General features: G+C 43.6%; 2 protein-coding genes across 6 annotated transcripts in view; one reads left to right on the top strand and one right to left on the bottom strand.

The window, feature by feature from the left end:
• M6PR (mannose-6-phosphate receptor, cation dependent) lies at nucleotides 1-9,963 on the top strand. Of its 2 annotated transcripts, none has more exons than XM_010376707.2 (7): nucleotides 1-617; nucleotides 3,693-3,872; nucleotides 4,496-4,662; nucleotides 6,435-6,544; nucleotides 6,810-6,940; nucleotides 7,787-7,913; nucleotides 8,385-9,963. In XM_010376707.2, exons 2-7 carry the CDS (start codon nucleotides 3,694-3,696, stop codon nucleotides 8,505-8,507), a joined length of 837 nt encoding a protein of 278 aa, XP_010375009.1. In that variant the 5' UTR covers nucleotides 1-617; nucleotide 3,693; the 3' UTR covers nucleotides 8,508-9,963. The 2 variants fall into 2 exon arrangements, with proteins under 2 accessions (XP_010375009.1, XP_010375008.1); XM_010376706.2 differs by lacking the exon at nucleotides 1-617 and adding an exon at nucleotides 645-973.
• The window catches only part of PHC1 (polyhomeotic homolog 1), a 27,490-nt gene continuing 10,860 nt past the window's right edge, over nucleotides 9,147-25,776 (bottom strand). For 3 of the 4 annotated variants that reach the window (XM_030939757.1, XM_030939758.1, XM_030939756.1), the window contains 9 exons: nucleotides 19,644-20,136; nucleotides 17,243-18,033; nucleotides 16,568-16,715; nucleotides 16,099-16,310; nucleotides 15,340-15,454; nucleotides 13,605-13,713; nucleotides 13,243-13,393; nucleotides 12,561-12,792; nucleotides 10,031-11,006 (listed from right to left, as the gene is read on the bottom strand). In XM_030939757.1, the coding sequence (XP_030795617.1) occupies nucleotides 10,852-11,006; nucleotides 12,561-12,792; nucleotides 13,243-13,393; nucleotides 13,605-13,713; nucleotides 15,340-15,454; nucleotides 16,099-16,310; nucleotides 16,568-16,715; nucleotides 17,243-18,033; nucleotides 19,644-20,136 (2,406 nt within the window). In that variant the 3' untranslated portion in view covers nucleotides 10,031-10,851. Of the gene's footprint in view, nucleotides 11,007-12,560; nucleotides 12,793-13,242; nucleotides 13,394-13,604; nucleotides 13,714-15,339; nucleotides 15,455-16,098; nucleotides 16,311-16,567; nucleotides 16,716-17,242; nucleotides 18,034-19,643; nucleotides 20,137-25,776 lie in introns of all 4 variants that reach the window. The other variant, XM_030939755.1, reaches the window with a different exon arrangement.

Genomic DNA, 25,776 nt, shown 5'->3' on the forward strand with positions numbered 1-25,776 from the left:
CAGCGTCCCTCTCAGGCGGCGAACGGTCTAGGAAAGCGCTCGAGGAGACCTAGCGTGAGAACTACAACTCCCGCCGAGCCCGAGGGCGAGCTGCCTGCGTAACTTCCGCTTCCGCCACCTGCCCCTCGCACTTCACTCGGACCCTACCCGGGAGCGGTCCGGCGCGTGACCCCGCGTGACCGGGGCGCGCAAGCCGAGAGGCCCTGGAAGCGGGACTTTGGGACCCTATTGGAAGAAAGGCAACCAGAAAAGGCGAAACTAGACAACCTCAATAGTGATTGGAGCTGATGGAACGAGGGCGGAGCTAAAATCCCAGAATACAGGCCAATCAGAGTTTAAGATTATCAGGGAGACCGGGAAGGGGAAAGGGGCGAAATGGTTCTTTGGTCACATGCCGCGGGGTCTGGTGGGAGGAGCGGTTGCCCAGCGGCCTCTTGGCGCTTCCTGTTTCCGGTTCTCGGAGTAGGGCACATCCAGGCGCTAGGGGGAACGCTGGCCTCTGAAACTGGCTCTGGGACCGGGGTCTGCGGCCGGCCCCTAGCTGGCCCCGTCTCCCATCCCCAGACGGGTATTCACGGGGGATTCTGAGCTTTGGCTGCTCCAGTTCCCCGCGACACGTGAGTGTGAGGGGCGTGGAGGAGGAGGCGGGCTGGGGTGCGCTCACACTTAAGCGTCTATGACAGGAGCCGGAATCGCAATGGCTCCCTTGACCATGGTTCTAGCCAAAGATCTGGCTGAGGAGCCCTAAGAGTAGAATAGGGGCGGAGGCGTAAGGGCGGAGAGTCACGGAGTTCCGAAAGGTGTGAGGGAGAAAGGACTTCCAAAACCAGAGAGGGGACTTATGATACTTGGAAAGCAGGGAAAGGAAGATAACCCCGAGTATGGAGTCCGTTGGAGGTGTTCGTGGATTTATTTGTAGGAGGAATTTTGGCCTGCATCATGGTGGGAGGTCAAGTGGCATCATTTGGAGAAGGTATGGCTCCAAGCACTTGGAAAGTCGGGACACTGGACAGAGCTAGAATTTCTAGCACCCTGGGAGGGGTTTGAGGGGGATGCGACTGTGATATGGATAAGAGTGGCTGATGTACGGATTATCATGTGTTCCTCGTTGTGGCGAGCTTCCGCTCTTGGGACAAAGCCGCTACTTCCCTGAGGCTCCTTCTCTCTTGAGTTCTTCAAGCATTAGGCCTTTTAGCCAACTGGGGCTGCTTTTCTAAAAATGTAGGCTGCTGGAGAAAAAGGGATAAGGACTGCTACGTCAGAAAGGAGCCAGCGGGAAGACAGTAGAAATTCCACTGGAAAAATGGCCATGGCTGTCTTACCAGATGGGGAAGTGAGTGCTACAGAGGTCCAGTGGTGTAAGCTGCTTCCCAGTTGCTGGCTTAGTCATTGGCCACCCTAATAAAGGATAATTTTTAGCATTGCCAAATGAAATAGATGTGTCGTTAGAGAATAAGAAAATTGAAAGAGATTTTTCAAGATCATAAAATCCTGCTCCTTATTTCCCAAGTATATAGACAAACTCTTGTACCTTGAGAATCTAATTGTAGCATATTAAAAGGGAACTACCCAACCCTTCTATTTCGTTCTCTGCCTGATTGTTGCACTCCTATGTTTGTAAGTTTTCCAGCAGTTATCTTTATGCCACGAATCGTCTAAATTGCCCCAGTAACTTGACACACATTTAATATCTGTGTAATGTACAGCAAGTAATTTAACAACTAATTCTGTAAAGCATCAGTTTTCTCATTTTAAAGTATGAAAAATTATACCTATTTTTCTGGGTTGTGAAGATTAATGAACATAATCTAGGTAAAACGTTTAGCGCATATGCCACTGAATCAAAGAGAAGCAGCTTAAATTTAAAGCCAAGCCTTAAGCAGGAAAGAAGAATACAGTATCAATTTATTATCCTAACTTTTTGGATAATAAGCAAATAAAAGATAGTTCAACTCAGCTAATGGCTGAGGTGTTTAACTTTTCATTCCTTCCTAATTCTGTGAGATTCCTTGTTCTAATTTAGGAAAAGAAATCATCAACTGTGAGTTTTTAATTAGGTCCTGAGAGACTGTAAAGGAAAATGGCAGGCTAAGTCAGTCTAGAAAAAGGAGCCTCCTATTTCTTTTTAGTGAGCCAGCTGGTCAAGTTGTGTGTTGAGCAGTGGGTTAACTTAGGGAAGGTGGGAGTTGGAAGTCTAAGTTCTTTATTTCACCACCTATTCAGTCAACTGTGAGGAATCACTTCCCCTTCACTTCTTAGTAGGAAAAAAAAGAACCCCCAGTTTTGGTTGCCTACTTTCATCTCCAAAAAGTTATTATGCACATAGTGGAAATATACATGTAGTGACAGACCATGAACTCTGGAGCCAGACTCTCTGGCTAACTCCACTAGCTGTGTCTCAGTTTTCTTATTGGTAAAATAGCAACAATAATTGTATTTACTCATAGGTTGTGAGGATTAATTAGTTATTTAATATATGTTAAGTGCTTTGAACAGCACCTGGCCCAAGGCAGTAGTCTATTGTTTCCTGCTGTTGTGTGGTTTCAGTGCATTAAATGTGTCCAGCTATGATTATTCTATGGCAACTACCATAATATTACAGTAGTGAATTGATGTTTGGGATGCAGGAAGTCAGGTAGACAATTTCCCAGAATTTGTTGCTTTGGTGGGGTGTGGGAAATAGAAGGTCAGATGTTACTTTGTTTAGGGAAATGGGGAAAGTGCATTCAGGGTCAAGGTTGGAGCTTCCATTTTTCCCATCTTCAAACTCATTAGTGCCCATGAAAATTCTGCCTGTTTCAAGTTTTATATTTCAAAAATGCGGTGGAGTAAGTGGACCAGCATGAAAAAGAACTAGAGAACTTTAAAGAATATTCATACCAAAGCCCGGATTTGCAGCGTTTTATTGTAAGTGAGAAAAGTTTAGAAGAGTTAAATCAGGAAACTGCCCGTGATACTGTTGGAATAAACAAGTAGCGATGGCCTGAGGGATCATTAATAGGTATCAGAGTGAAGTGTTTCGCAAGGGTAAATCAGTCTGTCCTGGATATGAGGATGGATTAGAGAAAACAAAATGTGAGGTTTTGGTGGGGTTTTTTTTTTTTTTTTTTGCCAAAACCACAGTTACCTTTGCACCAACCTAGTAAGTTTGGGAAAGAGAGCTGTGTGTTTTCATTCCTAGACCAGTACAAGCAGCAGGTGAATTCAGTTTACTCAGTTGTAAAATGGCTTGGATGATTCCCAATTTGTTGTCAGTCATTGATTTGTAGCGTAAAAGACAACTGTACTTATTGGAAGTCTAGACTTCCAAGTCCTTGAGACTTGTGACCTGTAGAGGCCGAAGAGGTTTCAAAAGACTTCATCAAGCCATCAAACAGTAAAGAGGCAAGGATGGCTCCGCCCAAGCTGTCATCATTCTCTTTTAAGTTTTCTTCATTTCCCTCTTCTCAACCTTGTAGTTTGTTCTGAAAGACTCACCTATACATTAGACTAAAAGTTAAATATAAATGAGTTTTCTGCTGCAGGTGCTCTTGTTAGAGATATTAAAATGTACCATGTGTTGCATGTGCCAGAGAATCGTGTACTTTCTGGATAGTCAAAATACTATCCATTTATTACACATTCATACGCTTTGTTTCTTTCCCCCTCTCCTGATCCTACCTGCCCTCCCCAACACACACTCTCTCCCAAAGGATGTTCCCTTTCTACAGCTGCTGGAGGACTGGACTGCTACTGCTGTTACTCCTGGCTGTGGCAGTGAGAGAATCCTGGCAGGCAGAAGAAAAAACTTGCGACTTGGTAGGAGAAAAGGGTAAAGAGTCAGAGAAAGAATTGGCGCTGGTGAAGAGGCTGAAACCACTGTTTAATAAAAGGTAAATGAGAAGAACCTTAAAGAGCTTGAGAAAATATTTATGTTAAGGTCTTTTCTTACTGATTTTGATAACGTGCTCTCTTTTATGATACAGAGCAAATTGTCAGCCCAGCTTTTAGTTGCCGTGTGCAGTTTTCTCATCTTTCACAGAAGAGTAGCTACTTCCAAGACTGGATCCAAGAGACCAGCTTGTAGAAATTTAAGCATTATTTGATACCTACATATAATAGGACTTTAGAAATATCGGATAAACATATTTAGGCTGACACGTCATTGTAAGTGTCAGGGATCTTCAGTGATACAAATCTGAAGTTCGTCCCTAAGAAAAGAGACTATCCCCTGAACATGGGCCCTTACTCATTGGAACATGGTTACTAACAGGCATTCTAAAAATAACTAGAATATTGAGCTGTCTTGGGTAGTGTATTTTAATAATTCATCATCAGCAATAAGGATGGTCTGTCAAGGTTATGAATATCTTAAAATTAAACAAATAATCACTGAGCCATGACCTCAAGTAAATCGAGCATGTTGTTTTGTTTTAATTAAAGGAAAGGGATGCTGTTATTCCTGAGGCTGATAGCTGGTAACTCTCCTCTTCTTTCTTCCCACTTCTCTTTACAGCTTTGAGAGCACTGTGGGCCAGGGTTCAGACACATACATCTACATCTTCAGGGTGTGCCGGGAAGCTGGCAACCACACTTCTGGGGCAGGCCTGGTACAAATCAACAAAAGTAATGGGAAGGAGACAGTGGTAGGGAGACTCAACGAGACTCACATCTTCAACGGAAGTAAGAAAACTCTCCTTCCTACTATTGATTGGCTAATTGATCCCAACCAATCCCTCTGACAATCCTGTATGTCTTGGCCCTTTCCAGTCTCTTCGGTATATCATACAGGTGGTTCGGCACACCTGAGACTATAATATACCACAGGATGCCTTATTTCACAGCTCCTCTGTACGTCACAGCTCAGGACAATTGTGCATTAAAATTAGTGGAAAACTTATGCAAAATGAAAACTCTAGCCAGAATTTTTTGTTGTTGTTTTGAGATGGAGTCTCTCTCTGTCACCCAGCCTGGAGTGCAGTGGCATGATCTGCAACCTCAGCCTCCTGGGTTCAAGCGATTCTCCAGCTTCAGTCTCCCAAGTAGCTGGGACTACAGGTGTGTGCCATCACACCCAGCTAATTTTTGTATATTTAGCAGAGACGGGGTTTCACAATGTTGGCCACGATGGTCTTGATCTCTTGACCTCGTGATCATTTGCTGGGATTACAGGCATGAACCACCGCTCCCAGCCAACTCTAGCCAGAATTCTATAGCCTAGAGTTCTTTTATTCACCCAAATACTTTCAATGAGTTTCACACTAGACTTAAAAATACCAACCACCACCACTTTTCATCAAATTAATCAAAAGTTGACCAGTTAAATTTTAAGAGCTCCAACTTTTTTTTTTTTTGAGGCAGAGTCTTGCTCTGTCGCCCAGGCTGGAGTGCAGTGGCTGGATCTCAGCTCACTGCAAGCTCCGCCTCGCAGGTTTATGCCATTCTCCTGCCTCAGCCTCTCGAGTAGCTGGGACTACAGGCGCCCGCCACCACGCCCAGCTAGTTTTTTGTATTTTTTTTAGTAGAGACGGGGTTTCACCATGTTAGCCAGGATGGTCTCAATCTCCTGACCTTGTGATCCGCCCGTCTCGGCCTCCCAAAGTGCTGGGATTACAGGCTTGAGTCACCGCGCCTGGCCTTAAGAGCTCACACTTTTTTTGCAAACTACTCAGTCTGCAAAACTTTACCCACTGACTTTTGTGGTATGGTGGTGATATTTCTTAAAAGTCATATTGCTGGAGAGGACCATGTAAGCACCTATGGTCCAATTTCCTCCAATACAGATAAATAACTAAGTTATACAGGGTAGCTATTTACTCCTGGTAAATAATACAATAAAAAAATAACAAAAGGATTTGGGGCTAGGGGTCATGTGACTAGGTTCTCTTCCTATTTCCTAATCCTGTGACTGGAAAGTCATATCACCTTTTGACTTTATTTTCTCATATGCAAAACGAGGAGCATTCACCTCACAATTATTGAATCAAATGATATTTTGCAAAATAACTGAACACAGTAAATACTAAAGAGGAGATATGCATTCCAATCTTAAATATCCACTTTGAATTTATCTGGGGCTAAGTTGAAATCTTAGATGGGCTTACCCCTGCTGCTCAGCAATTGTATGGAACCTCTTTTTTTGCTTTTAGAAGGTATTCAGAAAATGAATCAGTGTTAAGGTATGGATCATAATTGGTTTTGCATTGTCAGCTGCCTACCTTTAATGTTAAAAATTAAGATTATTTTTAAATGAATATCTGATTCTTAAGGGAACACAAGTCTTTGTAAGCAAACAAGTTTAGCTTGGCATTTCTGGTATACCGAGTTCATACTGATGAGGGTTGTTTACTTATAACCAATTGCAATGAATTACTCAATTCCACTCTGCCATACCACCCGGATCTGTCTCTGCTTTTCCCCCACGCCATAGCTCCATTTTCCTTGTCCCTCCTCAGGTAACTGGATCATGCTGATCTATAAAGGGGGTGATGAATATGACAACCACTGTGGCAAGGAGCAGCGTCGTGCAGTGGTGATGATCTCCTGCAATCGACACACCCTAGCGGTGAGGCACCCTGGGTTGTATAAGCCGAGGGAGGAGATTGAAAGGACTGACGTGAGGTGGGGGAGAATATCCAGAGGGGACACAATACATTGGAATGGACATTAGAATACTAGCAGCTCAGTTTCTCTCTCTGTCACACACGCATCTTCCATGGAAAATAGGCTGCTGAACTAGGAAGGAGCAGGTATTTTGGGGTTTTTTTATTTTGTTGCATAGGAGTCAAAACACTTTACCACCTAAATGTATTACGCCATCTCATCATCAGGACAATTTTAACCCTGTGTCTGAGGAGCGGGGCAAAGTCCAAGATTGTTTCTACCTCTTTGAGATGGATAGCAGCCTGGCCTGTTCCCCAGAGGTCTCCCACCTCAGTGTGGGTTCTATCTTACTTGTCACGTGAGTATGCCTTATCAGAACAGACCTTCTTTCCTTTTGTTTTTAAGATCAGTAACTACATGGTGGTACACATTGTACGTGTGTATATTATACTGTAATTGATGGGGATGACTTTTTAAATCCTCTGGCTATAAAATAATTCTGCCAGGTCACAGTGGCTCACGCCTGTAATCCCAACACTTTGGGAAGCCAAGGCAGGCGGATCACCTAAGGTCAGGAGTTTGAGATCAGCCTGACCAACATGGTGAAACCCTGTCTCTACTAAAAATACAAAATTAGCCAGCACGGTGGTGCACGCCTATAATCCCAGCTACTTGGGAGGCTGAGGCAGTAGAATCACTTGAACCTGCGAGGTGGAGATTGCTGTGAGCTGAGGTCGCACTATTGTGCTCCAGCCTGGGCAACAAGGGCAAAACTCTGTCTCAAAAAAGAAAAAGACTGACTATACAAGTTTTTTTAAAATGAGATTTAATGTTTAGTTGCCGGTATAGATTTGCATTTGGAGGTGCTTTTTTCCCCTGCTGGAGGACTAGGCAATTTTTATATTATTTCATTCGATTATCAGAACTTTTAGAGAAATAGAATCATATACTTAACAGTGATTATTCTTGGCCATAGTCAGAATCACACCCTGTCACATTTTGTCTGGGCCTTTGTTTCTCTTGGACTGACAGCACTCTAATTGGTTTTCTAAGAGTTACCAGCCCCCTTTTTCATTTAGTGTCACTACTCATTTTTCCTTTTCAGGGAATGTATCTTAGGAAACAGCTAACAATAAATACAGAGGTTATCCTGAGTTTTACTATTTCTCAGTTTTTAAGTATAGATTTCTTTCTTTCTCTACAGGTTTGCGTCACTGGTTGCTGTTTATGTTGTTGGGGGGTTCCTATACCAGCGACTGGTGGTGGGAGCCAAAGGAATGGAGCAGTTTCCTCATTTAGCCTTCTGGCAGGATCTTGGCAATCTGGTAGCAGTAAGTAACAGGGCAGCTGGTTGAATTTGTAGCCTGCAAACAAGGCTGGGTGACCAACCATCCTGGTTTGCTCACACTGAGGGGGTTCCTGGGACACAGGACATCGAGTGCCAAAACCACAAAAGTCCCAGTAAACAAGACAGTTGCCCTAGTACAGAGTAGTAAGTGGCATAGCATCCATTTCTGGCCTTGGTAAGAAATTGCTGAAAGAGCAACACTGTTTAGAAGAGGTGGGCTCTTCTAAATCTGATTTAGCTTTTAAGTGGGCCTGGGTGGGAAGAAGGTGAGCCCTAAGAAGAAACTTTTTCTCCTGTTGTCCCAAACTGAATTTAGGCTGATTGTCAGATCTTTTAGGTTTTCTCATTATCCCTGTAGAAAACCAATTCTTGCCACATTCCTAGACCATAAGTACACTTTCTCATACCCTAAAGTTGGATGCTCCAAATTACTATTTTTTTTTCTCCCCTACAGGATGGCTGTGACTTTGTCTGCCGTTCTAAACCTCGGAATGTGCCTGCAGCATATCGTGGTGTGGGGGATGACCAGCTGGGGGAGGAGTCAGAAGAAAGGGATGACCATTTATTACCAATGTAGATTGCACTTTATATGTCCAGCCTCTTCCTCAGTCCCCCAAACCAAAGCTACACAGCCAGATTTCTCAAGCAGTCTCAACTCCAGTCTCTCATCTCACCCTTAACTATTGCTCTTGCTTTCCAGTTTGCTTTTGATTTGCATCTTCTCACTAGTAAAACTGCCTTCGCTTTGTTCCTTATTTTCTGGTTTTTCTCTAGAGAGGTACAGTTGTAAGTCAGACTTAATAGGGCCTGTGAAAACAGGCTTTTGCCTTGTCTCTTGACATCAGAAGGTACAACAGGCATATGGGCAAAATGGTGTGGCAGGCTCACTGGCCCTTTGTTTTTTAAACACATTTTCACAAGTTTTTGAGACACTGGATTTCTTTAATTAAAAAAAAAATGCCAAGAAACATTATTTATACAGGTTTGATTGCTTTCATGTTGTTATTCTGTACCCTATAGTAGTCTCCATGAGAATCTGGTATTTCTTGCTGCTTGGAACTACTTTGCAGTGATTACTTGGTTGCAGTCCAAGTACTCTCGTTTAGTCTGAGCCTGGAGATATTCTAGTCTTGCTTCTCCCACCTCTGGGATTAGGACGGGAAAAATGTGAAATTTCCCTTTACAGGATTATACAGTACCATCACATCATTTGTGGAAATTGGGGTGACTGTATAGCTGGGATTGGGCCATGGATTGTGGTCTTATCTGTCCACATACAGCCAAAATGCCTATCCAGAAATCCCAGTCCACTGGAAAGGAAAATTGGAACTCCTGTGCCACAGGGGTTCCAGAAAAGGGAAGTCACTTTACCTTGCAGTGGTGGGATCCTGATGTCTTTCTTCCATTTGTAGTAAAAGCTGGTAAAGCTTTTCTTACTCCTGGTTCCCTACACCAGTATTTCTAAACATGTGTCGCACTTTCTCCACAGGCATGTGGGTTTTGACCTTTTTTTCAATCTTCTGGAAAGGGAATGGAAGCAGAAGTGGGACATCGAGGGCTCTGCTGTCCTCTGCGCTGGGTGTGGACTGCTGCTGCACCTGTCCCTTCTGCTGGCTCAGGGAAGTGTCTTCTTGCCCACATTTCTGTGGGGAAAGGTTTTTAATCCTCTGATGCTTCCATCTTCCTGTTTAGGCCATGTGCCCAGAAACCTGGACTGATCTTTCTTAATAGTGAACCCCTGGGCCACTGAAGAGTAACATGGCTCCACTGGACACAAAAGAGGAATGGAATCAATAGGCAGGGGCCTTTTATAAGCCTTAGGAAAAGAAAATGAAACTGTTTCATCTTTGGACTTTTCAATACTATTGGAGTGATTTTTTTCTTTCTAAACAAGGAAAATAATGTTACAAAAGCATCTTTTTTGTTATTTGTTTGCATCCCTCCCCCCACACCCTGGTGTTTTAAAATGAAGAAAAAAAAACATCACTTTTTGTACAAAAACTTGTAATGATTAAAAAAACAAACAAAACATATTGGCCTAGTCATTTGTGTGAACGTGGGCAAAGACTGGAATAGAGTAAGACAACTGAAACCAATTTGCATCCTTTTACTGAGGAAAAAAATATTTAATATTTTTGTTGTATAAGGAATAGTGCCTAAGGCAGGTACTTATACTCCTGACCTCAGCCCCACGCACTCTGGTTTTATACAGCTATAGGACAGAGCAGAGTTGGAACTGAAAATTAGGGTAGAAAATAACAAATTGGAGGGGAACAGTGGGATGCAGAAAGAATGAGCAGCCACATATGCCCCAGTCAAATACTTTAGTCCCTGCAGCATAAGAAAGATGCCAAGCAAGTCTCTACACTGGCTGGGGATCCTGCCGGGAGAAAAGATTGAATCACAAGGGAGTGACAACAAAGAGAAAACTCTGAGCCACAGCTACACTGGCAGGGGGTATACCAGATTTTGCTACTTGTGTCACACAAGCTAGAAAAACCCTACCTCTCCCATTGGGCAGGCAACCTAACATTCCACCCAGTTCCCTTGCCTTACCATACTATGTATTCCCCCTCTTGGAGAATTAAGACCTGGGCTAAATGCTCCATTCCAGGATAAGGCTGAGCAGTCCTAGTTCTCTAGACTGCCTCTTTTATAAAGATTGGATTAAGGTAGGTGGAAATGGTGAGAATTGTAAAGATTTTAAAAAATAAAGTAGAACCCAGAGAAAATGTCAAAGCTGCCGCCATGTAGCACCAGCAACCAATTCTTGCACTTCTCTTCCCTGTCTTGGTAATCCCCTACAGAAGGTTACATGATTGGAACAGCTCGCTCTTCCCTGCAAAGTCTCTGCTGGTACCAGGTTATAACCTGGACAGTGGGGAGTGTCTGCCTTAGGCTGGTTGTGCAAGAGGGCCACCTTAGGTCTCCTTGAGGACATTTATCTTGGCGCAGATCTTGAGGGCAGGGCCCAGCTTGATGTTCATGGCACTCATAAGATGTTCTTCTTTAAGTAATAAAAGGGCCTGTCCATCAATCTCCTGTGAGCGAAATTCCTCCGCAATCTCTTGGCAGCCTAGAAGAAATGGTGAGAACACGTAGGTAGTGCCAGATGATAGGAGGAGGGAAACTAAATGAAACTGAGGTCTAGCAATGATTAACTCCAAAGTACTTGTCCTAAATTCAGTAATACGAAGTCAGATGGCAAGCTTTAAAAGGAAAATGAAATTAGAAAGAACTGGCTATTTAAAAAATGGCAGAGGCTCACACCTATAATCCCAGCATTTTGGGAGACCAGGGTAGGCAGATCCCTTGAGCCCAGGAGTTGACCATCCTGGGCAACATGGCAAAACCTTGACTCTATAAACATATAAAAATTAGCTGGGCATGGTGGTGCATGCCTATAGTCCCAGCTACTTGGGAAGCTGAGGCAGGTGGATCATTTGAGCCCAGGATGCAGAGGTTGCAGTGTGCCAAAATTCATGCCACAGCACTCCAGCCTGGGCAACAGAGTAAGATTGTCTCAAAACAACAACAAAGCCAAGGTCCAAGATCAAGAAAGGAAAAGCAACTAAATTGTTCAACCACAGAAATAACTTCATTCAAATAGCGTGGAGATGGGGGAAAGGGAGAGAACAAAAAAGCATGTTTTCTTTTATACTGGCAAAACGATTCTTTGTGATCTTTTTGTTTAAGGGCCCAGAATTGAGACAAATAGCAAGAAGGGTAGGGTGATTTTCATTTCTGGAGAAAACTCTTTGTCAAGAATAGCACACAGGCTGAGTGCGGTGGCTCACACCTATAATCCTAGCACTTTGGGAGGCCAAGGCAGAAGGATCTCTTGAGCCCAGGACTCCAAGACCAGCCTGGGCAACATAGGGAAACCCTGTCTCTGTTTAAAACAAACAAACAAACAAACAAAAAAGACTAGCAAACAAGCCCTCTTTGAAGAGTGGGGCAACAATAGCCACTTAGTTTCTAATACCCTGCTCCACTGAAAAACAATTTTCTCCATGGTAGGTATCATAGTTAATTACACATAAAAAATATTTTATCCAAAAATTTAGTGAGAAATGCAGCTACATCATGAAATATGAGAATCAAACACTGTAAAATTGCTGACACTATAGAAGATAATATCAACCCAGAAAAAAATTAGGAAGTCAACTTGAATAAATATTAGGAGTAGAGCCACTATATTAGCATTCAAGCTCCTACTGCTTTTTTTTTTTTTTTTTTTTTTTTTTTGAGACAGAGTCTGGCTCTGTTGCCCGGGCTGGAGTACAGTGGCCGGATCTCAGCTCACTGCAAGCTCTGCTTCCCGGGTTCACGCCATTCTCCTGCCTCAGCCTCCCGAGTAGCTGGGACTACAGGCGCCCGCCACCTCGCCTGGCTAGTTTTTTGTATTTTTAGTAGAGACGAGGTTTCACTGTGTTAGCCAGGATGGTCTCGATCTCCTGACCTCGTGATCCGCCCGTCTCGGCCTCCCAAAGTGCTGGGATTACAGGCTTGAGCCACCGCGCCCGGCCCAAGCTCCTACTGCTTTAAAGTCAATTACTTTCCCTCTTATCAAGGCCCCCGTGGGATGACATAAGGAAAACAACCTGGGTTCTGAAGAGAGGGTCAGTACCTTGGAGAGAAGCAATAAACTCGTACACCTCCTCTACACTCCAACGGCTGGGATTACTGGACAGGAACACAGGGTTGATGCCATGTAATTCAGGTGTAGGTGGAGCTGTATTGGGATTCCCCAGATCGCGTTCTCCATGCCCAGCTCTTACTGATAAAGGCCCAGGAGATGTTGGAGAGAGTGCTTCATCATAACTGGAATTATCTGAACCTCGGCTAGAGTCTTCTTGACCCTATAGGGAAAAGAGCAAACCAGTGAGGTCAGTGTCAAAGGTTTATTCCCCTCTCTCTCTTCCCAAACCACCCTGGGTTGGGCGTAGAAGAAAAACTAATCTTACCACATATGAAATAAGCAGCACTTCATTTGCAAATGCCCAAAATCTACTCTCAAGTGGCTTTCAAATAGAAACTGTATCACCTCCTTGATTCTCCCCGTGACCTAACAATTGATCTAGATTTTCTCTACTCAAGTACAGTGTAAGGATTAATGGATATATGAACAGTTGTTAGGTAAGAGGTCCAGAGACAAAGGGGGTCAGGATCTCTTGGAATTTGGAGTAATGCAATCAATGTGAAACCACAGTTCTCATCTCACGCCCTCTTACCTGGGCAAATGAATCGCCCTGTAGAGAAAGAAAAAAGACCCACTTTAAAGGCATCTGGCTCTGCAACAAGCAGCTCACCCGGTGGCACTTGCCCTGAATCTTGGCACGGGCAATGTCAGAGGAGCTGCGGCGGGGCCCACGCCTGCGAACACGAGCATAGTTGGCTTCTTGAAACTCTTTCATTTTTTTCCTCTTCAGCCGGAACTGATGGCTACAGCTCACATTGTACCTACAGGACAGGGCACATACAGGATGTCAATGGTGACACAGAAGACTACCCTGCTCTAAATGTGAATTGCTGCTTATGAGCTGATTTGGGAAAGGGAATAAAAGCAAGGAGGCAGACATATAATATCAGCTATGAGACGATCCTGGGGAAGGGGTGCAACATTAGATGGAGTTATCAGTGCTGAGGGCAAGGAGGAGGGTGCCCAGAGTACCTCTTAGCGCAAGTCATGGAGCAGAACCTCTTAGAGCCACGAAACTGCTCTGCGGGGGCGTACTTCCCACAGTACTCGCACTTCAGGAGATTCGCCTTCTTATCTAACTCTAAAAAACAAGGCATTGCTGGACAGTCACCATGGGTTTCTGCTGCCCCTCAAGCAATCATTAGGCTCAGAGCTGGATTCTAAAATTACTCTCAGGGTTTACCCCCAAAAACCTACACAACCTAGTTGAGAATCCCTAAAACACAAAGTTCAAAATCTAAAACCATGAAGACATGTCCCTTGAGAACTTTATGACGTCTTCCTGATCTTAAGCCAAACTCTTTCCATTTTAGATGTCTTACTAATTTCATCCTAATTCACACTCTTAGATTTCAGATTCAACTTCTGAGAGAGGAACTAATTACTAATGCCTAGAAAGATATAAGATCCATCTACCACAAGGATTTCCAAAAGCACGGGGAAAATGTAAATAAGAGTCCTTAAGACAGATTATAAAATCTAGAATAAGGAGAACTGGAAATTAAAGATATAAATGTCCTATTTTAGATCATCTTTTGAAAAAAAAAAAAAAAAAACTTTTTGAGACTGGGTCTCACTCTGTCATCCGGGCTAGACTGCCATGGCACTATCTTGGATCGCTACAACCTCCACCTCCCGGGATCAAGCGATCCTCCCACCTTGGCTTCCCAAGTAGCTGGGACTACAGGCACGTGCCACAATGCCCAGTTAATTTTTATATTTTTTTGTAGAGATAAGGTTTCGCTATGTTGCTCAGGCTGGTCTCAAACTCCTGAGCTCAAGAAATCCACTGGTCTTGGCCTCCCAAAGTGCTGGAATTATAGGTGAGAGTCATCACACTCGGCCAAAAAATACATCTAGAGAGTAAAGAATAATTCAAGGGCTGGGCGCGGTGGCTCACACCTGCAATCCCAGGACTTCGGGAGGCCGAGGCGGGCAGATCACCTGAGGTGGGTAGTTGGAGACTAGCCTGACCAACATGCAGAAACCCCGTCTCTACTAAAAACACAAAAATTAGCCAGGTGTGGTGGCGCATGCCTGTAATCCCAGTTACTCAGGAGACTGAGGAAGGAGAATCGCTTGAACCCAGGAGGCGGTGTTTGCAGTGAGCCAAGATCACACCATTGCACTCCAGCCTGGGCAACAAGAGCAAAACTCCATCTCAAAAAAAATAATAATAATTCAAAAGGTTACTTTAGCTGGATAAATTCCCCTAACCTTATATAACTCCTTTTTTGTGATTCTACATACTCTGATATATAATATGGTTTCTATGTGTAGATGGACTTCATTTTATTCCTACTTTTTTTTTTTTTGAGACAGAGTCTCACTCTGTCGCCCAGGCTGGAGTGCAGTGGTGCGATCTTGGCTCACTTCACTGCAACCTCCACCTCCCAGGTTCAAGTGATTCTCCTGCTTCAGCCTCCCGAGTAGCTGGGACCATAGGCGCACGCTGCCACACCAGGCTAATTTTTGTATTTGTAGTAGAGACAGGGTTTCACTATGTTGGCCAGACTGGTCTCGAACTCCTGATCTCAGATGATGTGCCTGCTTTGGTCTCCCAAAGTGCTGGGATTACAGGCATGAGCCACCGTGCCAGGCCTTATTTCTACTTTAAACAAACAGGTAACTACTATTTTACACTGAGTCCTCAAATGCATCTCCACAAGCCTCCTTCCCCCAAATGGGTCTCTAAATAAATACTCACCGGCAGAGGGGCTGTCTACTCCCAAAGAGCCACCTGACTGATTCTCAGTCAGCCCTGTTGGAAGGCCAGTCTGTAGTGGCTTCTCAGACTCCTTCAGTAACTGAGAACAACCCACCTGTCCCAGAAAACATTGAGAGTTAAGTTAGCCTGATCCCTTTCTGCTTCTCTATAGCTTTCCCCAACATTTCCCAATCAATATTAAGTCTTTGCTTGGATCTCTGAGTTAATGACCAAGTCTGGTTCAGAGAGAATCACTTTCAATATGGTAATCAAGAGTGGTAACTGGTCTCTATACAATGTTTGGAAATGAAAAAAAAAAAGTAGTAACTGGCTTTTTTTTCCAGATACGCCAATGGAGAACAGGTTCCTACACTGGCTCCCTATTTTGTCCTCTTCCTTCCTATGGTGCTGAAAATGCACTCGGAGTCAAGACACCTGAGTTCTAGTCCTGGTTCTGCAAACCCGAGGAAAGCTCCTTAACTTCACTACTATTCTATTCATTAGAAAACAAACTAGTTAATCTAACTAAACATTACAGTTTTAAAGGTTACTTTCTTCCTTTTCTTCCCCTCTTCCTAACATTTTCATTTTATGGTCCACACTCTCCTTTTCCTTTCCTTCTTTATAACTAAATAAACAGCATGATTGAACCATTCTTTAATTAAATAGTTCTGTGCCTTTTATTTTTACTGAGTTTGAAAAGACAACAATCAGACCAAGTCCCCACTTCAAAGTCCCACCTTGTGGCCCTGCCCTCACCGGGAAAGGTTCTGCTCCTTCCTGGATAACAAAGCCTTCAATGATATGGGTGAGAATCTGGGGCTTCACGATGGCCTGTGGGGGTTTTGAGTCACCCGTCTGTCTAGACACCATGGCTAGTGTAGGAGGTGGTACTGATGGGGCAGGGGTCAAGGCTACTAGTTCACTGCCTGGGGTATTAGCATTCATATTGGCCACTGATTCAGCTTTTTCTGGAAAACAAACACAGATTAAGCAACAGACGTGAGATGACATATTAATCCATCTATTAGTTGAGCCAGCATGATCTTCCATAATAATCTATGTTTACCCTTGACAATTCACCCTGGATTCCCCGTTTTTGGATCTATTCATTTGTCCACCAACTTCTGGCCCATTTTCTACTCAACCAGATTTATCTTTTAGCTCACTCAGAACATTTCTCTACTCTGTGTGCACTACAACAGCATTTTAGAAGTCAGTTACTCACCTCCAAGACTGCTCTTCTCATCCATGACTTTTGGGCTCTCTGCTACTGGAGATGCCTTGGCAGGAAGCATTGAACCCAACGTGGAGACATCATCTCTCTCCTCCTCAGAGTCAGCCTTGCGTTTGACAGGCAACGTTTGGGGTTTACCCTATAGAGCAAAGAAGAGGAAAGAAACAAAGATGTACAAATGAAGGGTAATAAGGAACCACAATTATTACCACAAATAATCTCTTCCAAAGAAAATTTCCTTAGTTTCAGATTTCCCAATTTATCTACTTCCCATGGTACACTAAAATTCCTGGTCATGCCTAATAACTTTACATCAGGACAAAAGAAAATGTAACATGATTTAGTCCTGACCTAGGTCTTGAGACCCTGTATTCACGTAGACCAACCAAGAATTGTTGTTTTTTCAAGGACTGATTTGGTTAAGGCTATCTTGATCTAACTTATTACATACCCAAAACCCAGAATAGTATCAGTAACAAATTTAGGAGTATAAAGTTCAGATATTATACACATTAATGTGTCACTCTCTTACAGAAAAAGCAGATAAATATCAGTATTAACCCTCTTAACTCTTTATTTCCCTATTAAATTAAGTTCTATTTCCACTCAGCCCCAGGTCCACTCTCATGCATAATAGTGCCCTCAAAACCATCAGACTTCACTCACCGGCAAGTGCACAGACTGCATATAGAAGGCAGCAGGGACCTGGGCTACAACAGGTGAGGAGGTGGTAGTCCCACCCTTCACCACATGTGCTGTCCCCTGCACAGGAGCAAGGGTCATCCCAGGGGCCAATGTGGGAGGGCACTCCTGCAGTGCACTAGGAGCCTGGGATGAAGGTGGTGAGGAGGCCAAATGGGCCTGACCAGACTGCACTGGACCTGGCATCCCCCGGGAAGTAGGTACAGCAGCTGCCAGCTGTGCCAACCCCAAAGCCTGTGCCTGGGCTGTACCTGGCTGTCGAGTGCCTACAACTTGCACTGGGATATGGGGTGGTGGTTGCTGGGTAGCTGACATCTTAGCAGTCCCTAACTGAGGTGGCTTAATAGGTGCTACAGGTGGTTTGGATTGGATGGGAATTGGTGGTTTAGGGGCTGCATCAGGTGGAAGAGACAAGGGTGAAGACTGAAGCATGGGCTGAACGACCAGGGTTTGGGCTTGCTGCTGGGACTGGGAAGGTGGGACCTGCTGAGTAGGTGGGACCTGTGGTGGCTGAGGGGCAGTGAGAGTGGTGGCTTGCGGCTGCTGCTGTTGCTGCTGCTGCTGCTGTTGTTGCTGCTGCTGCTGCTGCGCCAACTGGAGGTGTGTAGCTGTGTGAAGGAGCTGAGACTGACGATGCTGGAACTGCTGCTGGTGGTGGATGGCAATCTGCTGCTGGATTACCACCTGTTTCTGCTGGAGGTGAATCTGTTGCTGTTGCTGAATCAGTGAATGGGGCTGGATCTGTGTGTAGGTGGCTGTAGGAACAATCCCAGAATAGAATAAAGAGAAAAAAGAGCAGAGAATAATAACCATTCTAAATTAAAAGTAAAATCATTTTTCCAAGGTATACCTAGTTTTGGAATTATTCGGTGAAAATAAATCTAGTCAGTATGAAACTTGGACATCACTTCATCCATACTCTTTCCACTGAATCAGACATTACCACTAGTCTTAAAGATCTCAGAGAAAGAACTCCCTTGCTCCATCATTTCAGAGCCTCAGTAATTTCTTGTGTCTCTTATCTTTGCCATACTTAAATATTGTATTCTTTTACTCTGTACTCAGCAAAGAAGAATGGTTAGCCCCTCCTCCATTAGACTTGGAGTTTCAAAAAAGGCTGAATCCATGTTTTATTTATTTTCACATCCCTAATACACAGCCCAGGGCCTGACACTTCAGAAGCACTTAATATTCACTGAAAAAATAGATACTCACAGAGTTAAAGATACCAACACTTCCCATGAATGACTTAGATTTTACAAACCATCAGCTTAGATCACTATCTAAGTCTTACGAGTCAGCACCTGTCAGCTCTGACCTAACTAAGTTTCCTCCACTGTAAACTGGGATTGACAAACTCTACTTCTCCATATTGCACCAGATTGTCCAGAGATCAAAGCATGTGATAAAGCACTTTAGAAATAGAACTGCTAGAGTATGTAAATATCAAGTATAATAATAACTAACTCTTAATTTTTTGTGTGAGTAAATTATCTAACTATATCAACAACTAAGGTGCTAGAAACAAAAAAGGCAAAAATCAGCATGACCAAATAAGATACACACATCTAACTACATCTTACCTGCAGTCTGAAAGCAAGTATAAACTATCGGTCTTGCCCTGTCACCTAGGCTGGAGCACAGTAGTGCGATCCCAGCTCACTGCAACCTCTGCTGACTGGGTTCAAGCTATTCTCCTGCTTCAGCCTCCAGAGTAGCTGGGACTACAGGCGTACACCACTATGCCCAGCTAATTTTTGTATTTTTAGTAGAGACGGGGTTTCACCATGATGGCCAGGCTAGTCTCAAACTCTGACCTCAAGTGATCCACCTGCCTGGACCTTCCAAAGCGTTGGGATTATAGGAGTGAGCCACCACACCCCACCTCTCTACTAGTCTTAAGTGCTCTAAGGCATTTGTACTGTATCTGCTCTACGCTGGACCAAGTAACCACATTAAACAGTGAGGAGAGAAGTCATCCCTTACAGTAAATGCTAAGTTACATGAAGACAAGGAATCTGCTTTTCAAAAATGTATCCCCAGTAATTCCTAGAAAACAGCAAGCAATTCAGTAAGATGTGATGAATGAATAGACAGAGTGATAAACTAAAGAACTAACAGCCTAAGAAAGCGGACAGGGCAACTTGTAAGCTGACTACTGCCTGGTAGAAACAGATAAGATCTGTGTCTGTCACTTGTCCTCCCACCCTGAACTAATATGTTCAAGGCTGATATGATTCCCATTCTTTCCACTATTCAAGGACCAACAGAAGCGGGAAAAAACCAAAAGGCGAAGGAAAAAAGGCAAAAAAAGGAAAATTTCACATTAATTCTGAGAATAATGACATTAGGAGTGACAATTTACCTGAGCTAATAAGTGTCTGGCTGGGCGCAGGTGTGGCTGTCCGTGTCAGGTTCATACCCACGTTCTGCTGACCGCTCCCATCTGCTTCTGCCTTCTTGGCTGCTGCACTTTCTGCCTCTGTCTGGCTGCCCTGGCTCACAGTCACTGTTTGGGCTGCAGGCAAGGGCTGCACCACTCCTGTGCCCTTCCTGGTACAGCTCCCACCACCCACTCCTGAGGAAGGCAACTGGCCCAAACCACCATGTGCCTGGCCACCTCCACCTGGACCCATGGACCCTGGGATGCTATTCCCACTGCCTCCACCAGCTTGACTAAGGTTGAGGGACTGGCTTGTGGCCCCAGAGGAAGCCTGTGCCACCGCTAGGGCCTGGCTAGAGGCCTGAGAGAGGCTAGAGACAGGGGTGGCTCCCGGAGGAATGGCCTTCTGAGTGGAGCCTTGCATTTGAGGTCCTTGAGCTGAGGCCTGTTGATTCCTTACTGCCAAGTTCTGCACCTGAAAGACATGAAAAAACAGATTGAGAAAAGGAGGACTGGAGGCATTAAGGTCAAAGATTCAAAAGCAGCCAGGATAGCTATTGTGTCATATTCCACAGAATACCTCAGCTCGTATCTCTGCCTTTACAATATACTTTAAGGCCTTCCTACCTCCTAGGGAGGAACTCTGGAACCATATCTGATTTTTCAGCCACCTTCACTCACTAGCAAGTGTGTCATCAAGTGTGGTCATTTATTCCTTCAAAATCTCTCTTCAGTTATCCCTTTCCTCGCCATTCAATCATTCAGCACCTTCCAAAAACCTACTATGCTTCAGGTACTACATTGGAGACTGGAAATGCAGAGAAAAGACACAGTCTCTGCTCTTAATGATTACTTTCTACTAGAGAAGACAAGAAAATTATCACTTATGATATAAGATGTACAGATACGCACTCAGTACCATAGGAGTACAAAGAAGGAAGAACAACTAAGACTAGGGAGATCAAGAAAGGGCTTCCTAAAACACGTGATGCTGATCTGACACTCAGTAGGCAGTGGTGAAGGTGAGGGCTTAAAGATATTGGTAATAGCATTTGCAAGGCCAGAACCAAAAAAGGATTATTACTTAGACCGGGCGCTGTGACTCACGCCTGTAATGCCAACACTTTGGGAGGCCAAGATGGACAGATTGCTTGAGGAGTTCGAGAACAGCCTGGGCAACACTGCCTCTACAAAAAATACAGAAAATTAGCCAGGTATGGTGGCAAACACCTGTAGTCCTGGCTACTCAGGAGGCCAAGGTGAAAGGATCACTTGAGCCTGGGAGGCAGAGATTGCAGTGAGCTGAGATCATGCTACTGCACTCCAGCCTGGGTAACAGAGTGAGACCCTGTCTATGGAAAAAAAAAAAAAAAAGACATTATTTTTAAATATTATAAAAAATACGTATAATTTCTAAAAAGACTGTATTTTTGGAAATTATAAATATTATGTTTGGGGTGAATTACAAGGAATGGAAAGAAACGAAGCTAGGAAGGCAGGCTGTGGATAAGGAGGTAGGAAGGTGCTTGGCCATTAAGGGCCTGGTGTGTTGAAATAAGGAATCTGAACTTTAGTTTGGGAACAGCAAGTTTATCTGTCTTACTCATTGTTATATTCCTAGCACCTTCATAGTTCTGGCACATAGTCAGTACTCTTAAAATATGGATAAAGGGAAAGAATGATGCCCGCTTAACGGATTATAGGAAGCCAATAAAGGTTATTAATCAAAATAAACATTCATTTATACATTTATACATTTCTGATTGAAGTATAAATCAATACACTTCCTATTTTAGAAAATATTTGTTATCATATCCTAAAGTTGAACATTCACACACCCTCTAACCCAGGAATTCCACAAGAGAAACTCTTGCCATGTACCACAGGAGGCATGTATAGGAATGTCCGTGGTGGCATTATTCATAGCAACCACAACCTGGAATCAACCCAAAGGGCCATCTACAGAAGAGAAGATGAATAAACTATAATATATTCACACAATAGAACAGTATGTAGAAACTACAATTAATAAACTACAATGACTCCAACAAAACAAATGGATCATGACAATGTTATTAAGAAAGCACTCTCCAAAAGTGTACATACAGCATGAGTACCTTAGACATTTCAATACAATTAAAAAATATATATGGTGTCTGGGGTTTGCTTCAAAATACTCCACAGGCGGAGAAGGGCCTGAATGCATTGGCCATGTATTGATAATTGTAGAAGCTGGATGGTAAGTACATAGGAATTCATACTTTTTCTATTTTTGTATATGTTTAAAATTTTCTATGATAAAAAGGGCATTTTAGAAATATAGAGAGAGGCAATAAAACTATATAAAAAAGGACCCCAGGGAAGAACAGACTTAGAAATCAGAAGGCTCCTTACTATGGGTAAGGGAAGGCAATAGATGGAACTGCACACTGCTTATTACATTATTAAAAGTTACTGAGTAAATAAATTTTAAAAGGTTATGACAAGACCAACAGAGAGTGTCATGACCCAAGGCTTATAATATTAGCAAATTCTGTGTACCAGAAGCACAATTAAAAACTTAGTAGTAACAACATGTATTTTCTTATTTTAAAAAAAGAAGTTAGTAAAAGTTTCCTGATAGTAATGCGGAAAAGAATTACAAGTAGGTAAGACTGAAGTCAAGAAGACCATTTAGAAAACTAGTACAATATGCCGGTGCCGTGGCTCATGCCTGTAATTCCAGCACTCTGGGAGACCAAGGTGGGCAGACTGCCTGAGCTCCGGAGTTCGAGACCAGCAGGAGCAACGTGGAGAAACCCCATATTCTAACTAAAAATACAAAACATTAGCCAGGCATAGTGGCACGAGCCTGTAATCCAGCTACTCAGGAAGCTGAGGTACAAGAATCGCTTGAACTCAGGAGGCAGAAGTTGCAGTGAGCCGAGATCACACCACAGCACTCCAGCCTGAGCAGCAGAGAGACTCTGTCTCCAAAAAAAAAAAAAAAGAAAGAAAACTAGTACAGAACAGTTTCAAATAATTAAAACCTGAATTCAGGCAGGAGCAGAAGCAGTAGAGAAGAGTTGATGACTTTTGAGAGATATTAACAAGAATCATCAGGATTGGGTGCTTTAGTATATAATATTATCTGGTAATCATTAATATATAGTTTTTCCAATCAGCTTCATTTCCATAATGGCTATTTCAAACTTTCCCACTCTCTCCCTATACCTCAGGCTACCTTCTGTTTCTCCTCCTACTCTTCACCTCTTCAAAGAAAACAAAAACCATTATATATATGAGCATTACTTCATCACTTCCCCCTTCTCTCCCTTCTCTCCTCCCTATCAAAAGGCAATCAATCCTTCTCTGCGCTCTACATCCCATCTCCTCCTGCCATCTCAAGAAGCATATAATATCCACTGCCTCCTCTTTCACTTCTCCTTCTCCACTGGCTCCCTCATCACCATGTATGAAATGCACATTCCCCTCCCCGGTTCCACCTTCCTTTCCTGGTGCTGATAAACTCTTAATAGCTGTTTACAGTCACTGTATTCATTCCCACCAGCCATTCATACCCCTCAAACTCATCATACTACTTTGGATTCACCGCCCCCCCAAACTCAACTGAAACAACTCTCCCTCCCTATTAATAAAACCCCCCCGCCCATGCACGCACGCATGCACACACGCAGGCACACACACACATCTTATAACACTTCGTTCCTTTGCCTTCATGACACACTACAGTCCAGATTTTCCTATCTGCTGCTCTTTCCCATTCCCCTCTGCTGGCCCATTACCCTCTATCGATCTTGAACTGCTTTTCCAAAGTGGGGCTTCATCCTACCTCAGGGCCCCATATTAAACGTTCTTCTCCTCAATCTGTACCATCTCCCCAAACATTTTTTTTTTAAGATTGAGTTTCGCCCTTGTTGCCCAGGCTGGAGTACAATGGCATGATCTCGGCTCACTGCAACCTCCGCCTCCCAGGTTCAAGTGATTCTCCTGCCTCAGCCTCCCAAGTAGCTGGGATTACAGGGGTGCACCACCACACCCAGCTAATGTTTGTATTTTTAGTAGAGACAGGGTTTCACCATGTTGATCAGGTTGGATGGTCTCAAACTCCTGACCTCGGGTGATCCACCCGCCTCAGCCTCCCAAAGTGCTGGGATTACAGGCATGAGCCACAGCACCGGGCCTTTTTTTTAAGATGGAGCTTCCTCTGTTAACCAGGCTGGGTGCAGTGGCACGGTCTTGGCTCACTGCAACCTCCAACTCCCAAATTCAAGTGATTCCCCTGCTTCAGCCTCCCAGTAACTGGGGTTATGGGCACACACCACCATGCCCAGCTAATTTTTTTTGTATGTTTAGTAAAGACGGAGTTTGACTATGTTGCCGAAGTTGGTCTCAAACTCCTGATCTCAGGTGATTCACCCGCCTCAGCCTCCCAAAGTGCTGGGATTATAGGCGTGAGCCACTGCGCCCGGGCTCCCCAGGCAATTTTAAACACTGAGGAGGGTGAACTAATTTAGTAGATGGGGGACTTCAATTATCATCTATATGCCAACTACTCTCAAATGTTTATCTCCAACCCAGACCTCTTCTCTGAGCTCAAGAACCACATAATAAAACTGCAGTCTCAGTGTCTCCTCATGGATGGCTCACAAGCACTTCTAAGCCTGTATGTCCAAAACTGAACTTCACTCTAAATACACTTCTACATTCGTTGTCTCATAAACAGCACCACCGGCCACCCACTGCTATATCAGATCTCATATCTGGCATCTCCCTTAATTCCCCCATCTCTTAAATTCATTTACCCTCTTCAATGATTCTTCCAAGTTATCCTCAAATCTATGCGTTTCTGTCCATCTCCACTGCTACCCCCAATACAAACATCATCCTTCCCTTAAACCGTTAGAACAGTTATTCTCCCGACAGTCACACTCACAACATATCTGTTTAGTCTCCAAAGAGGAGATCAACATGGTATTTAAAATGCAAAACAAAACAAAAATACATTCAAATCTCTCCATGACACTTCCATATTTAAAATCCTCCTACAGCTCCCAATTGCTTTTTATAAAAAGCCCAAAATCCTAAACACAGCCCCCAAGGCCCTGCAAGATAAGGTTCCTCCTACCCATCTAGCCCCACTTTGCCAAACTCCAAGAATACAAGATTGTCCATTCCTCAAACAAATCAAGTTCCTGCCCTCCTCAGGGCCTTTGGACACACTGTTCTCCTGCCTCCAACACTCTCCTTTCACATCCTTATCTGGCTAACTTCTGCACGCCCCAAGTGAAATGTCACCTCCCTGACTTCTACACCCCATGCCAAAGCTAAATTAAGTCCCTTTGTAAATTCTCAGAACACTCGGTACTTTCTCAATTATTTCCCCATTCAGGTGACTATTAGTTTAATGTCTGGTGTTTCAATGGTCTATGAGCTCCACAAAAGAAGTGATTATGACTTTCTTGGGCACCCAAGGTTACGGAATGTTTGATACATTAGTAATAGCAGTTATTCCTAAACACTCACTACATTCAGGCACTTTTCAAGCAGTTAAACACAGCAACTCATTTAGTTCTCACAACACATCCTGAGGTAGGCATATTACAATATATATTTTACAGACGAAAAAAACGATAACAGAAAGATGTCAGATGATTTGCACAGGGTCACACAGTAAGTAGTGCAGCTGGAATCTGACCCATCGGATACGTATTTTTAACTACTGCCCTCTGTTCCTCCACATATTGACACTCAAATATCTGATGAATGAATGATTGGATAAATCAAAGAACTGGATAAGGAAATGGAACCAACCTCATTCTTGGCTCCCACTGCTATCACCAAGTCTAAAACAAAGGCTTGCCTTACAGCTAGATGACCCCAAGAGTTTCTTAGCAGGTTCCCTAACTTCTCTTCTCCAGGAACTATTAGAACGGTATTAGAACAGTTATTCTCCCTACAGTTCTTCCTAAATACTTTCCTCATCCTGTTATTCTGCAATGATCCCTGTGACCTATGAAGTTAACTACAACCTCCTTTACTTGGCTTTTATGCTCCACCCTAGCAATGACCTCTTTTATCATCAGGCCTGTTGATTCTATTTTATTTATCCCCT

The sequence above is a fragment of the Rhinopithecus roxellana genome, chromosome 10 (genome assembly GCF_007565055.1).
Source record: "Rhinopithecus roxellana isolate Shanxi Qingling chromosome 10, ASM756505v1, whole genome shotgun sequence".
Taxonomy (NCBI): Eukaryota; Metazoa; Chordata; class Mammalia; order Primates; family Cercopithecidae; genus Rhinopithecus; species Rhinopithecus roxellana.

What these genes read in the sequence shown, in the direction of transcription:
- M6PR (XM_010376706.2), top strand. Translation starts at nt 882, where the DNA reads ATGGAGTCCGTTGGAGGTGTTCGTGGATTTATTTGTAGGAGGAATTTT. An exon ending in GCAATCGACACACCCTAGCG is followed by an intron (nt 6,545 to 6,809) that starts GTGAGGCACCCT and finishes TCTCATCATCAG; the next exon opens with GACAATTTTAACCCTGTGTC. An exon ending in GGTTCTATCTTACTTGTCAC is followed by an intron (nt 6,941 to 7,786) that starts GTGAGTATGCCT and finishes CTTTCTCTACAG; the next exon opens with GTTTGCGTCACTGGTTGCTG.